The sequence below is a fragment of the Corella eumyota genome, chromosome 4 (assembly GCF_963082875.1).
Source record: "Corella eumyota chromosome 4, kaCorEumy4.1, whole genome shotgun sequence".
Lineage (NCBI taxonomy): Eukaryota > Metazoa > Chordata > Ascidiacea > Phlebobranchia > Corellidae > Corella > Corella eumyota.
The window spans coordinates 9775213-9788421 of record NC_137493.1 but is presented as its reverse complement, the minus strand read 5'-3'; the positions used below and the strand labels follow the sequence as shown (position 1 = coordinate 9788421).

General features: G+C 27.9%; 1 protein-coding gene across 2 annotated transcripts in view; it reads right to left on the bottom strand.

Annotated features, from left to right (window-relative positions):
• LOC145750575 (dynein axonemal heavy chain 10-like) overlaps positions 1-13209 on the bottom strand; it is a 39497-nt gene that overhangs the window by 8840 nt on the left and 17448 nt on the right. For both annotated transcript variants that reach the window (XM_082566644.1, XM_082566645.1), the window contains exons 38-73: positions 12847-13015; positions 12585-12715; positions 12368-12464; positions 11978-12101; positions 11678-11840; positions 11297-11430; positions 10957-11033; positions 10723-10827; positions 10207-10364; positions 9819-10061; positions 9369-9552; positions 8994-9103; positions 8333-8491; positions 8073-8254; positions 7832-7968; positions 7181-7324; positions 6685-6804; positions 6225-6497; positions 5864-6049; positions 5542-5697; positions 5195-5343; positions 4848-4950; positions 4398-4622; positions 4129-4258; positions 3847-4028; positions 3476-3666; positions 3285-3392; positions 2891-3026; positions 2602-2720; positions 2280-2412; positions 2073-2201; positions 1174-1289; positions 935-1100; positions 505-657; positions 328-441; positions 38-183 (exon numbers count right to left, since the gene is read on the bottom strand). In XM_082566644.1, coding sequence (XP_082422770.1) covers positions 38-183; positions 328-441; positions 505-657; positions 935-1100; positions 1174-1289; positions 2073-2201; positions 2280-2412; positions 2602-2720; positions 2891-3026; positions 3285-3392; positions 3476-3666; positions 3847-4028; positions 4129-4258; positions 4398-4622; positions 4848-4950; positions 5195-5343; positions 5542-5697; positions 5864-6049; positions 6225-6497; positions 6685-6804; positions 7181-7324; positions 7832-7968; positions 8073-8254; positions 8333-8491; positions 8994-9103; positions 9369-9552; positions 9819-10061; positions 10207-10364; positions 10723-10827; positions 10957-11033; positions 11297-11430; positions 11678-11840; positions 11978-12101; positions 12368-12464; positions 12585-12715; positions 12847-13015 — 5352 coding nt within the window. The remainder of the gene's footprint in view (positions 1-37; positions 184-327; positions 442-504; positions 658-934; positions 1101-1173; positions 1290-2072; positions 2202-2279; positions 2413-2601; positions 2721-2890; positions 3027-3284; positions 3393-3475; positions 3667-3846; positions 4029-4128; positions 4259-4397; positions 4623-4847; positions 4951-5194; positions 5344-5541; positions 5698-5863; positions 6050-6224; positions 6498-6684; positions 6805-7180; positions 7325-7831; positions 7969-8072; positions 8255-8332; positions 8492-8993; positions 9104-9368; positions 9553-9818; positions 10062-10206; positions 10365-10722; positions 10828-10956; positions 11034-11296; positions 11431-11677; positions 11841-11977; positions 12102-12367; positions 12465-12584; positions 12716-12846; positions 13016-13209) is intronic.

The following is a 13209-nucleotide window of genomic DNA, read 5'->3' as shown; positions in this document are numbered from 1 at the left end:
TGTTAATTTTTGGTTTATTATGACTTTTAGTTATTACCGAACTCTTCTTTGTTTAAGTTCTTCAAGCTCAATATTCCACCTTACATTTTCAGAACCAAGGCCACTGATAAGTTTATCTGCTGCTAATAACCTTCTTTCCATAATCTCTGCTTCTTCTTGAAGTTGACGTTGCTCGGCAATTGCCTACAATTCAAATAAAATATTTAAAATTTGTAAAAATATATAGAGTAAAATAAAATTTTGTAAAATTTTATAAATTTATTTAAAATTCACAATTTCAATACAGTCTAAATTAAGTAATTTCTATTTGAACAATAAAAAGGTTACTTGTTCATATTTTTTTCCCAATGCTTCTAATTCTTCTGACAAACTTGCCAACTCTTTGTTAATTTTATCAAGTTCTCGTTTAGATTGATGGTAATTTCTCTCTAATCTTGCCACCTAGATCAATAAAAAAATATATTAAAATCCAAAAAATAGGGACCCAGTTATTCCAAAAATTACCTTTTCCCTCTTTGGCTTGATTTCCCTAGCAACCTCACAATATCCCATTACTGCTTCAACAAATTTCATCATGCCGAAGCCAGCTGTTGAGATTGATTTCATTTCTTGTACAGTCACCCCTAAACTTTTCAAAAATCCCTTTACTGTTCTAGTCTGTAAGAATATTGAAATAACATTTAATATTTTATATTTTAGAAAAAAAAATTTACAAAAACCATTGCAACAGAATTTTGTTCCTCCGATCCATATTTTTTTATTTAAGCCACCAGCATGATAAATATGTAAAATACATAGCTTAAACAAATGAGGTCCTTGATCCAATTTCATCTTCTTTTAACCTTTACTATTGGAAAAGTACTAAAAATTAAGTTAGTTAATAAAAAGCTCTGAATAAAATATAAACAGAAATATTTTTAAATTAATGTTTTACCTGATTTCCACCAATGCTATCTACATCCATCTCCATTAAGCTCTTAAGAAAATTTCCCTCTGACATCATTGCTTTGGCTGTTTTCCAAGAAATCTCACGATAACCTTTCATAACAAGAATGCACTCACAAATGGTTTGTACTGCTTTAGGAGGCTTGGCAAATGATCTATTTTAAAGAACACCACATTTTTTAAATATTATCACCTGAAATTTTTAAAGTAGCCTTTTATTTTTTTTACCTGATTTCAGTGACATCAGATTTGTCAAGATCCTGAAGAGCCAATCTTGCTGCCTCCAAAGCTGGCATAGCTTCTGCTAGTGATTCTTCGGCATCTTTCTTTTCTACTGCTATCACCTACCCATGACATAACATTATCCAAAGAAGGCATTTTTTTACAAAATTGAATTAATTTTAATCACAAAAATATTACGAAGCACCCAACAGCAAAAGTAAGTTATAATAACAGATGTTTAAATGGATTCTTTAATTCTGACTTAAAAAATTAATCAATTCTTAATAGAGTCGACTTAAGGCAATCCCTAGTTACATAAGAAAACTCCTTAATTTAAACATATTGTGCAACACTTTTTAAGAGTATTTATTGAAAAAATAACTTACAATTTTGGCAATCAACGAATGTGCTATGATAAATGTTAAAGATAAGTCCCAATTAATTATTATTTTCATTTAATTGCTTCTTACCATTTAACAGATTCACAAAGAATCTAAACCGGCAGTGTGGTGTAGTGGTAATAACACTTTTTACACCACACATGAGGTCGTGGGTTCAATTCCCACTGCTCTCATGCTGTAGCACCCTTGAGTAAGGCGCTATAAACGGTACCAACTCCTGTTAAGCCAGCACTTAATCAGCAGCATAATTATAATACCTCAAACTGCCACAGGCAACTCAAAACTGGGTCTGAGTAACTGATGTTGCTTTATATTTAAGTCGCGCATTTGACTTTCCCACATTGAGGATAAAGATATATACAAAAAAAGGCTTAATAATTTATAATCTTCATTTAATTGCTTCTTACTATTTAACAGATCCACTAAGAATTAAAATTTTGAAAATGAAATTTTGAAAATTAGAAATTTAAAAGTATTTATATTTTACTCTCTTAGTCAAAATACTTTATTTTGTTCTTCAATTTCAGTGGCTTTAGCAGAAGCAAGTTCTTGTTTGTCTTTAGCTGTTTTGGTTTTATTCGTAATATCACTCAGCAATTCTTCACATGCCTGCGTTTTCTCTGTCACTGCAACCTATGCCAACGAAATGGTTTAACAATACTATTTAAACAATAACATAAAATTAAAACAATAAATTACAAAAAAACATACCTTTTGTACAGCCAACTTTTTGTTAAGTTCGTTCAACTGCTCTGTAGCTTCACTGAGTTTTTGTAAACCACCATCCAATCTTTCACACATTTTCAATATCTCAAGATCCTTTTTTTCCAGCAAACCATTGTAACTAACAAAATAAACTTAAATGTATTTAATTAAACATTAAATCGATGAAAGTGTAATTAACAGAACTTTACTGTAAGATTACTACACACCAGGTAAAAGTTAACAAAAACAAATATATATTTTTTTGTAAAAAGAGCACATCTTGTTAAAAACGTGCCAACATGTCCAACAGCATACTGATTTTATCCACCTGTTTATAAAATCCAAGTAGTTTTTTGGTGTAACATAATTATTTCTTCTTAACTTTTGTGCAAACAACTTGCTTGACAAACCAACAGATTGATGAGCAAACACAATATGACCAACAACCTAAGAAAATCCCCCCAAAAAATTTAACAATTAGATAAATTTTAACTTACAAAACTATAACAAACGAAAAAAAACTCTATTTAATAAAAATAACATTACAAATTTTTTTTAAGTATTTTTTTATGTAGTTGTAGTTTAGTTACCACTATGAAACAACACTGAGAACTTACCTGATCAACATGGTTTTCTGGTATCATTTGATTTTCACCTAAAAATGATGTTGCAACAGCGAATAATGCTTGCTCAGGCCAAGGCATAAACCAATCAATAACTGTGTTGTTTACCATACCAGGAAAATTACGACATCTTTAAACACAAATAATATTTTAATCAAGCTTGTGTTCTACATTTAACCTACAATGTTAGTTACAGGATAGTTATAACTTCAGGAAAAATATTAGTGAAGATTCTAAATACACAAAACAAAAAATGAATTAAATTTTACTAAACATATTTAAAGAAGATGTTCCACTATCAGAAACATAATAAATTAATAAAAACAAATTCGATAACCTAGATTTTTTACAATATACCATTTTATAAACTACCATTAACTGACTGTACCTTATTCTAAGTTGATCACCCACAGGTGACATTGCCAACACAACATGTAAATTATCTCGACATTTTCTGACAAAATATTGCCAGATTGCTTCTTTTGCAGGACCAAACCTAAATAAAATACATATTTTAAATAGCTTTGCATTGCATATTTTATTTCAAACCAAATAAACAATTTTGTTTCCAAGTAATACCCAAGTTTAGAAGCTTCATCTCTAATTGACCCAACAATTGCTTCTTTCTCATCATCTGCAAACAATGCTGGGACCATCCCAGAAGTAAGAATGTTGTTAATTAGTTCAAGAAATCCCTCCTCTGCAACATGAGAGTCAGTAAAAAGAAAAACAACCTTCTTGTTTTCAATTCCAAGTTGGTTGTACAAAATCTAAGATAAAAGGTTTGCTATAAACTTAAATTATTTTACTCCTACATATATTTAATAAAAGTTATCTTAGTTAATAAATTAATAATCTTTTCAGTTGCATAAACAAACTATATTTAGATGCACTATTTTTTAATCCTAGAAAATGATTACAGTGTGCTAAAAACTAAATCAATCACAAACCTTTAAATCGTCTCTAAAACTTGTTTCATCATATCCTCTACTTAAGGCAATTTCAAAGACAGAACACCCTGCAGTAAAAGCTGCCAGTTTTGTTAGACTTTGTTTGCCAGATCCACCAACTCCAACTAATAAACTATGGCCATGGTCCATTCGAATTATTCGATGAATGCGACTTAAATGGTCTAAAAAAATAAATTTACCTTATAAATAATTATGCATGAGTAAAAACAATAGCCAGTTGTATTAAAAATAAACTAATTGTTCTAATAAAAATATAAATACCTAAAGCATCATCAAACAGAACAAGATTCATTGCTGTATGATCTTCATTATATTCCTCTAATATTTCTTGAAAAAGGGCTTTTGCTGCATCAAAATCTTGCATATCTTCATATAAACGCGGCTCTGCCTCCTACACAACATACATCTTTAAATTTGTACTAATTTTTAAAAATCAAAATTTACCTAAACTTGTTTATACATTAATAAAAATATTTAAAAGAAGCATGTATTTAAGCACGATAATTTGAGTTTTTATAAAAATTTTATACCTGCAACGCTGTTCTGTAATCACCAAAAAGACAAGGATTTCTTAAAACAAATTGGTCTTGTTTGGGAAAGTTTTCCTCAACAAGCTTTGCAATAAGAGCTTCAGTTATTTCCTTATCTCTTTCATTGATAAGACGATCATGAAATACCCGAAGACATTCGTTTCGCCATAATCTTATAAAGTTTTCTAACTTTGGAAATCTTTCTGGTGTTGAAATACACAGGCCCTGATTAATAAATAATTATAAAGTATTTCGTGTTGTGATATTACAAGTATTTCTAATTTCTATTATAAACATAAACTAACTAACCAGCAACACTTATAGTTTGCTTAAGTATTACACTATAAATGATTAAAAACAAAATATTTATGATTATTAAATGAACTTAATGGCTAGTTTGTTAACCATTATTTTTTGTTACATTTAAATAATTTTAAAGTGAAAAAAAACCTGATACACCCTAGATAAATCTCGAAGATTAAAAATGTAGTGAAATTTGGATGGGGTTGGTGGTAAGTCATTAACTATGTTTTTGTATAGTTCCAATGTACACCTAAACAATAAATATAATTTTAGGACAAGTTTAATAACAACCTAATTTTTCACCCTGAACAGCTTTTTTGAGATATATATATTTTATTGGACACAATATTTAATGAAAAAGTGTAATAAATGTAGTTATTAAAATTATAATAATAAGATTTTTAATAAAAAAACAATTTAAAAAAAAACAAAAAACATTATTGTTTATAAAGATTTTTAGTTAAGATTTGAAAAATGACTTGAAAACTACCCACGTTGTAATTTTTTTGACAATTTCTTGAATTTCTTCAGAAAATGGAATAGTGTGACCTTCCAAAATTAAATTATATATTCTGAGTAAAGATTCTTGAGCTGGAAATGTCATATTAAACACACTAAATAATGATAAAAATCTAGGGTCAACCTGCAACAAAATAAAAAAATATATATGTAGTAATTTACATAATGTTTACTTATAGCCTTTAAAATCATTAAAACAAAATATTAAGCAAGACAATGTTTAATATGGGGCATTAAAGTATTTTTTTTAAAAAATAGTAAAAATAGTATTTAAACAACAAAAAACTCTATCTAAAAACATAATTTTTATTAAAAATTTAACCTCATTTCTACCACCCCCAGCTTTTCCCATAGCAGCTATATAACTTAAATCACGCAAGTATTTGTAATAAAGTTCTTTTCCTCTATCATACATTCCACCCTTTTCTAACAACAACTTCAATAAAGCGATGGGTTGTTGTGTGCCATAAGTGTCCACCTTAAAAATAAATATTATGCTATATATAAATTTTAGTTGAATAAAATTAGTATGCAGTTTGTATGGAATTAAATACTAACTATTTAACAAAAAATATTAGTATTAAAACATGTTAGATTTAAAGAAAATTTTTTTTTGTTCAAATTAAACTTTGCATTGGCTTTACCTGCGGCATATTCATGTCATCCATAAATACAACTAATCTTTTTCCTGGTGGGGGACCATACAAATCCTTGGTTCTTTTTTCAACATTAGCCTCCAAATTTCTTTGCACATCCATAGAAGTTGTTCGAGAAGAAAAGTTGATGTAAAGCATTAAATGAGAATCACTATCCAAACTTCTTAAGAAATTCTAAAAATTTAATCTGAGTTATATCAGTAATGCACCAAACCAACAATTTTTTTTTACAATACTTAAAATAAAATTAAAAAAATATATATATTCTAAATATAAACTAATAATCAATGAATTTTCTTTAAGTGGACAACATAACATTTAAAACCGCAAAAGTCAAAACTTTTTTAACCTGAATAGTTGCAGTTTTAGAAGTTCCAGTTTCACCAACCAGTACCACTGGCCTTTTAATATTCATCATCAATGTTAATAACCAGGTGGTTCGTGTAGTGTCAATGGTTGGAACTAATATCTGATTAAATTTTAAAGCAGGGTTGGGTATATAAGCTGGAACAATCTGGCTCCATGGCAACCACACATTTCTTTCAATGTCAAAGTGATAGTCATACAAAGTGTTGTATCTTGTAGGAATTTCACCTGGATTGGCTGGTGTTGCATCATTATCCTAGCAAAAAAATTGTATGATTTATATTTTTGCTGATACATAAGTGTGTAGTCAGAAATTGTTAATTAAAAATAATTAAAGAAACCTAAAGAACGAAAAATTATTTTGATAAGTATACTTACATTTTTAAAAGAAATAAGTTTGATATCTTTTGGTATTTAAAAATATTCGCAAAACAATAACTTACATTGACTGAAGTCATGCTTGCTTGTTTTTTCATAAAATTGTCAAACACAACTTTTCCATCCTCAAGTAATGTTCCTCCAACCGACCAATACATCGACTCAACAAATAAACATTCAAGTATCTAAAAAAATATTTTTGTTTTAGATGTCTACAAAAGTAACAAAATATATAGAAAAAATTAAGAATAGAGTTAATTTTATTTTTTTTAGAAACACTGCTACAATTATCCCTTAGGCACATTAGTTTTTATTTAGATTTTAAAAGAAAGGTGTATGGTGTTAAAATTTATTGTTTTTTTCAAAACATAGAGTTTATGACAACATTTTTTTTAAATGTTATGTACACCAGTGCTACAAAGTAAAGTAAAAGAAAGATTTTATGATTTAATATTATTTTTATAGACCAAAAAAAGAAAAAAAACATACATTTTAATACTTTAATAGGTAAAGAAAGTAAACAGACACTGTATATAAAACATTATAAAACAAAAAACCTACAGTTGGATCATTTCCCTCAGCTTTAAAGTCAGCAAGAACAGCATTAAGCATCATACAAAGTTGTGTGCACATGTTTAAGTTAGTTTGAGGAACTATTCCTTTTAAAGGCTTTGCTTGTCTGCCATCTACTAAACCCTCATAAACCTGAAAATTGCAATAGTTTTAACTTAATTTAAGTTATTTTTTAAGTAAATACCTACTGCACTATTTCTGATATATGGTCAAAATTCACTGTGGTTAAAAACAATAAAAGGAAGGTGATGTTAAAAAGCGAAAAAAACAGACCGACCAATATGTAACACTAAGTGCCCTTACGAATAAACATGACTCTTATTCATTTAAATTGTAATAAATTTAACGATTAAATATTTAAACAAACGTGTAAATGTGTTGGAAAAAGTATTTAACAATAAGGATCAATGTTTAGTAATTTACGCTAATAATAATTATGTTACAAGCCACTTTTCATGGTGATTGGCACAAAACTAGCTGCAACATACTGGCAAATAAGCTATTCATGTTATTTGTTATTTAAAAACTTTATTTTCTAAAAATACGTCTTTTTTAAAATTTTAAAGTATTAGTGGTTAAACTAAAAAAAAATATGTTAAAGGTTTTTTTACAATATGTATCTAAACATATTTTTGTTACCATGTCAATGCCTGGAATAGTGTATTTCTTATAATAAGTTTGCAATAACTCTTGTTCAGCTTTACTAGTCCGTAAACTTATCCATTTTTGCCAATATGGATCATAATTCAAGTTTTTGGGATCAACATAAACCATGCCTGTTAAAAAATAAGTAAAATTTTTTTTATTTTTTGTTGCAGTTATTTATTTTAACTTGCATTTACTTTTAAAAAGTTAATAATACTATAAAAAAAACTTTTACCAGCTCTGGAAACCGTAGCAGGTGACGCATATTGTAAATCTCCAACTTCAAATAACAAAGCACAATGCGACTGTAATCTTATTCTCTCACCATTAGCTAAAGTTAATAACTTATTGTCATCCATTACTGAGTTCATGTTTTCCACCCACAATGCATCCACATCAGAGTCAAACAAAATATATCTGAAAAAACGTTTTTTATTTTTAAAATGAAACATATTATTTAGCAATGTATTACTACCAGTTTTTAATATTGTTAACCTTTTTTCCTTCTTTTCAGTAGGTCTGTTAATCTCTCTAAATATATTGGACAACACCCCATCAGTCCAATCTCTAGTGATAGGATCTAAAATCCCATACAATTCAACAACTGTCATGGCTTTTGAGTTAATAATATTAATTTTAGTGTGAAGTCCAAGTCTGTATAAAACAAAACATTTATCTAAAATAAAGTTGAATAAGTAATTTGTTTCATTTCTAAATTTTATAATTGAAAAAAAAACATTGTGTAACGTGTTTTCACATTATGTAGTTTTTTATCTTAATATGTTTGTGTGCAATGTGGTGTAAGTCTTGTATGCTTATTGTAATTTAGTTGTTTCTGCTTTTTTTAGTTTAGTACCTGATTCAACTTACTAGATTTGGACCCAATTATTTATTTTGTTGTTTATTTTATATATGTAGATGTGATTGTATTTGAATAAGGCTTACAGCGATATTAAAAACTGATTAAGCTAAACTCTCGGTATATTTTTGTAACTTTAGTCAAATTTTAACCAAAAACCATAAAAAAAACCTATTAACAAAGTTGTTACCCTTCAAATTTTCATACCATTAACCGGTATGATTTTCTTCAACAAACAACAAGTTTTCCAACCCAGTAAATGTTAACATAAATAATAATTTATAAAAGTTAGTTTACTTAGTTTGAGCTTGAGCCAATGTGTTAATGACAACAGATTTTCCACCTCCGGTAGGACCAACAACCATAGTTGTATGACGAGTCATCATTGTTTCATATAGTTGAACGACCTAAAATAACACATATAGTTGTTATTTTAGTTTTTATTTCCAAAAATATCTTTTTCATAGTGTTATTAATATGTTTTTATAAAAGTTTTGTTTTGCTGATTTACATAAAGTGACGCAACCGCTTCTATATGATAATAAAAAAGCATACAACTAAGTAAATTGTTACAAACCGTTTTTAAAGTTAATAATGTGAATAAAAATCAATAGAAAGACAAGAAAATTACAATCTCACTTTTTAAACATTTTAACACATTGAAGACATTACCTTATTTACTTGATCATCCAACAAAACATAGTTATTGCTACTTAATCTTTCTTCGACAGCATCATTAAAGTTAGGATAACGAACTCGAGGACAATCTAATCCTGGAAATAAATCTCCAATCAAACCAAGAAACAATGGAACATCCTCAAAAATGAATTTCGGTAAATTCATGTCTCTTAAGGCCCTGCAATTAAAATTTCAAATTTATGGTTGAAAATAATTTTGTTAACATTTTGTTATTGTAAGACACACTTTTAAGGGTTGGGAAATTCCTATATTAGTAAATATTTTACGTATAACACTGTTCACATCAAACAAATGTAATAAAACCCATAAAATTCTACAAAACTTCAAATATTTTATTTTAACTTCTCAAACTTTTATTAACTATATTAAAATTAAAATTTATTTTTTGAAAAATCATCATCTTATGTTGTTTAATAAAAACACCTCATTAACACAACATCTTCAGGTAAATCAGCTGATCCTCTTTTTAGGTCTCCAGCCATCACCAATACAGCTTTTAAAGCTCTAAGTCCAAAGTCATAATGATGTTGTTTGGACAGCTGTTCTTTAGCCAGTTTGTACAAGACAGTCATTTTTTTAGCCAAAACCTTGGCAGTTAAAAATCCTTCAGAGAACAACATTATCTCACAAATTTGTTGCAGATCTGGAACAATGACCACCACAGGTCTAAAAATTTAAAAAAATGGTACAGCTTAAAAAACAAACCCAATGTAAGCCAACTATAGGTTTTGAACAAAAAAAATAAAAATAAATTTTACCTTAAAAAATATACATTTATCGCTTTTTTTAGACTTTAAATGAATATAAAAACCTGAACAAAGCCTTTACACTCTCTGGTAGTTCAGTTCTACCAGCGTAACCAGGATTCATAGTAATAAAAATTCCCATTCTATCATCAAGAGCTATTTCAGTTCCTTCAAATTGAAATCTTTTTAAATGATGCATTAATGCATTTCTAATAGTTTGAACCTGAAACCAAACCAAAAATTCTATTTAATATTGGCTAGTTGCTATCTTAATATTTATACCAACTTATTTAATTTCAAAATTAAACCAAAATTAATAAATATCCTAAAATAACAGTAAATTTGGTTCTACATTAATAAATGTAATTAGCAATATAAAAAAAATTATATTTGCTTAGTCACAAAATTTATTTAAATATATATTCTAAAGGCGTGTACCAGGCAGGTATTTATCAAAACTGCCTTGTGATTTCAACTATTTCTAGCAATATATAACTCAAATTTTATCAACAATATTAACTACAAGATTCAGTTTGGTGATTGTGTTAATATAAGGAATTTCTCAGTTAATTTGGACTAACCTGAGAAGAAACAACAGATAATACAGAAGCATCAATTCTGTTAAACTCATCAAAACAACCCCATGCTCCACATTGTGCTAACCCTGAAAAGATTTTGCCTACTGCCTGTAAAATATTTTTATTAGATCCACATAATTTCAAAAAAACTTTCAGTCTTTTTTTATATGTTATGGCTGTTTATGTAAATAATTTTAAAGATAAAGAAGAGATTTGTATCTATAAATATGCTTATACCTTAAAATCCATGCCTTCACCACAATTAGTTACGACACAAAGTAATCCCAATGCTTTAGCAAGATCCTTCACAGTTTCTTTTATTAAATAGAAAAATTAAGTTAATAAACAAGGTTAATACAAATATTATTGTAATGTAATGTGGTGCATAAAAAAATAAGTACATATTTCAAAATTAAATTTTTTCATCACTATGCAATGAAAAAAAAACATTTTTTTTAACAGCTTATAATAGAATACAATTTTCACCAACACTTAACACAATAAATCCCTAATGATTGAATTTGCTTTGATGTTATTATATTTTATTAATAGAAATTATTACTAACAAATTACCAACCTGTTTTTCCAGTACCAGCAGGTCCAGCAGGAGCACCACCAAGATACATAGACAAAGCTTGCGTTAATGTTAAATATATTCGATCGGTAAGAGGTGTGATAACAAGTCGACCATTCAATCCCATATACTCATAACTTTTTAAAAAAAAAACATTTTATTATTGATTCATACCAATAATTAAATTTAAATTTTTTTAATATATTGTTTTATTTAAGTAGAAAAGGTAAATTTAAACTTGTGCTAAAAAAAATTGCAAAAGTGTATAAGGAATAATTAAGAGTTGCCATAAATTGAATTGCACTAGTGTTTGCCAAATAAACAACATTTGCTATAGTTAGAAAAATAATTACCCCTAAAATTATAAAAATGTTTATCCCTTACCCATAACCAAATGTGCCAGTGCATTGTTGAACAAGTAATTGATCTGGGTCTTTCATCCAATAAAATCGAAGTTGAGACTCCCATTCGAATTCCTTTGCATCGAGAATCGAATCACGAACAAAATTGTCAATAATGTCACGAGCATGAACATCAATGATGAGAACTTTAAAAAATCCCAAATTATTTTTTACTGCCTTCATTTTAATTATAAATTTGATTATTTTTTTACCAAATAAATCTGCCTTCAACTTTACAATTCAATTTTTGTTTTAAATAATACAAAAGAGTCGAAAAAAATACCGCTGTTAAACTTCTTTCTTTCATTAGAACTAAGCGGAGATTGAATTTGTGTCACAAGAGCTCCTATTTGTGAATGCATTTGACCTGCATAGTTTTTCATACCCAATTTATCACCATTGCGCACCTGTAACAAAAGATTTAAACATGCTTAGCATATGTTGCTTACTTAAATTATAATTTTAAGGTAACCCTTAACTGTTATTTTCAAATACCCGGACCTTTTAAATATCATATGTGAGTAACTTTGACACTGTTTGATTAACAAATATGCAGTATAAATACTTTTTTTGCTAATGCTACTAGAAAACTTTAAATGAGTTGTTATTACTTTATAATCAAGTTTTTTCTAATAAAAGGCTAGTTAATTAATGTAATATAGTTTAGATTCACCTTATTAAAAACATCTTCAACCTCCCATGTCCACCAAATTTGATTTCCCGCTAACACTACCATACCTTGGTACTTCATCATCCATTCTATCCGTGTTCTAATTAAAATAGGCATAAAAACACTTAAAATGTGTAATATACATAATAATTTACATGTTTTTTTAATACATAATTATGAAAAAATGGCCATTGGGACAATGTACAAAAGTGCAACTAACATGTCATTGCAATAGCTAAATACAGCCTCCTTGGTAATAAGTCGGTTTGTGCTTCTCATTTGATTAAGAACTGATGTCATCCAATCCTCTACTCTGCCTTCTGCTGGAATATTTTTATAAAAGTTCATTTTCTGTAAAAAAAAAATTATTATTTTTAGTAATAAGCTTCAGCAACCAAGCAAACTTATATCCAATACTAGTTAGACCTAAACAAAAATAAGCAAAATAATTTCCATAGCTGTTATAAATGTTATGCAATAACCTCTCCCTCAGCTGAAATCATTCCAGCAACCAACCACTCTCCGTTAACCCCTTCTTGAAATTGTAGCTTTGATATATTATCATACATTTTAATAATATGTTCTTGTACACAGCGTGGGTCGCTACTTCCCAGTATACTTAAAAGTTCATCATCAGATATAAAAAAAAATCTAAACATATAAAATATAATTTGTAAAAAAAAATAATTATTTATAATTGAACTGAATTAATAAAGAATAAACAAAATCAATCAGATTGAAATGCTCATTCCTTCGTGTAAACCTTTTAGAAAGAATTCAATGGTTTCTTTTTCAAATAAAAATTGTGCAACAATTTATGTAAAATAATTTTTAAAACCATACAG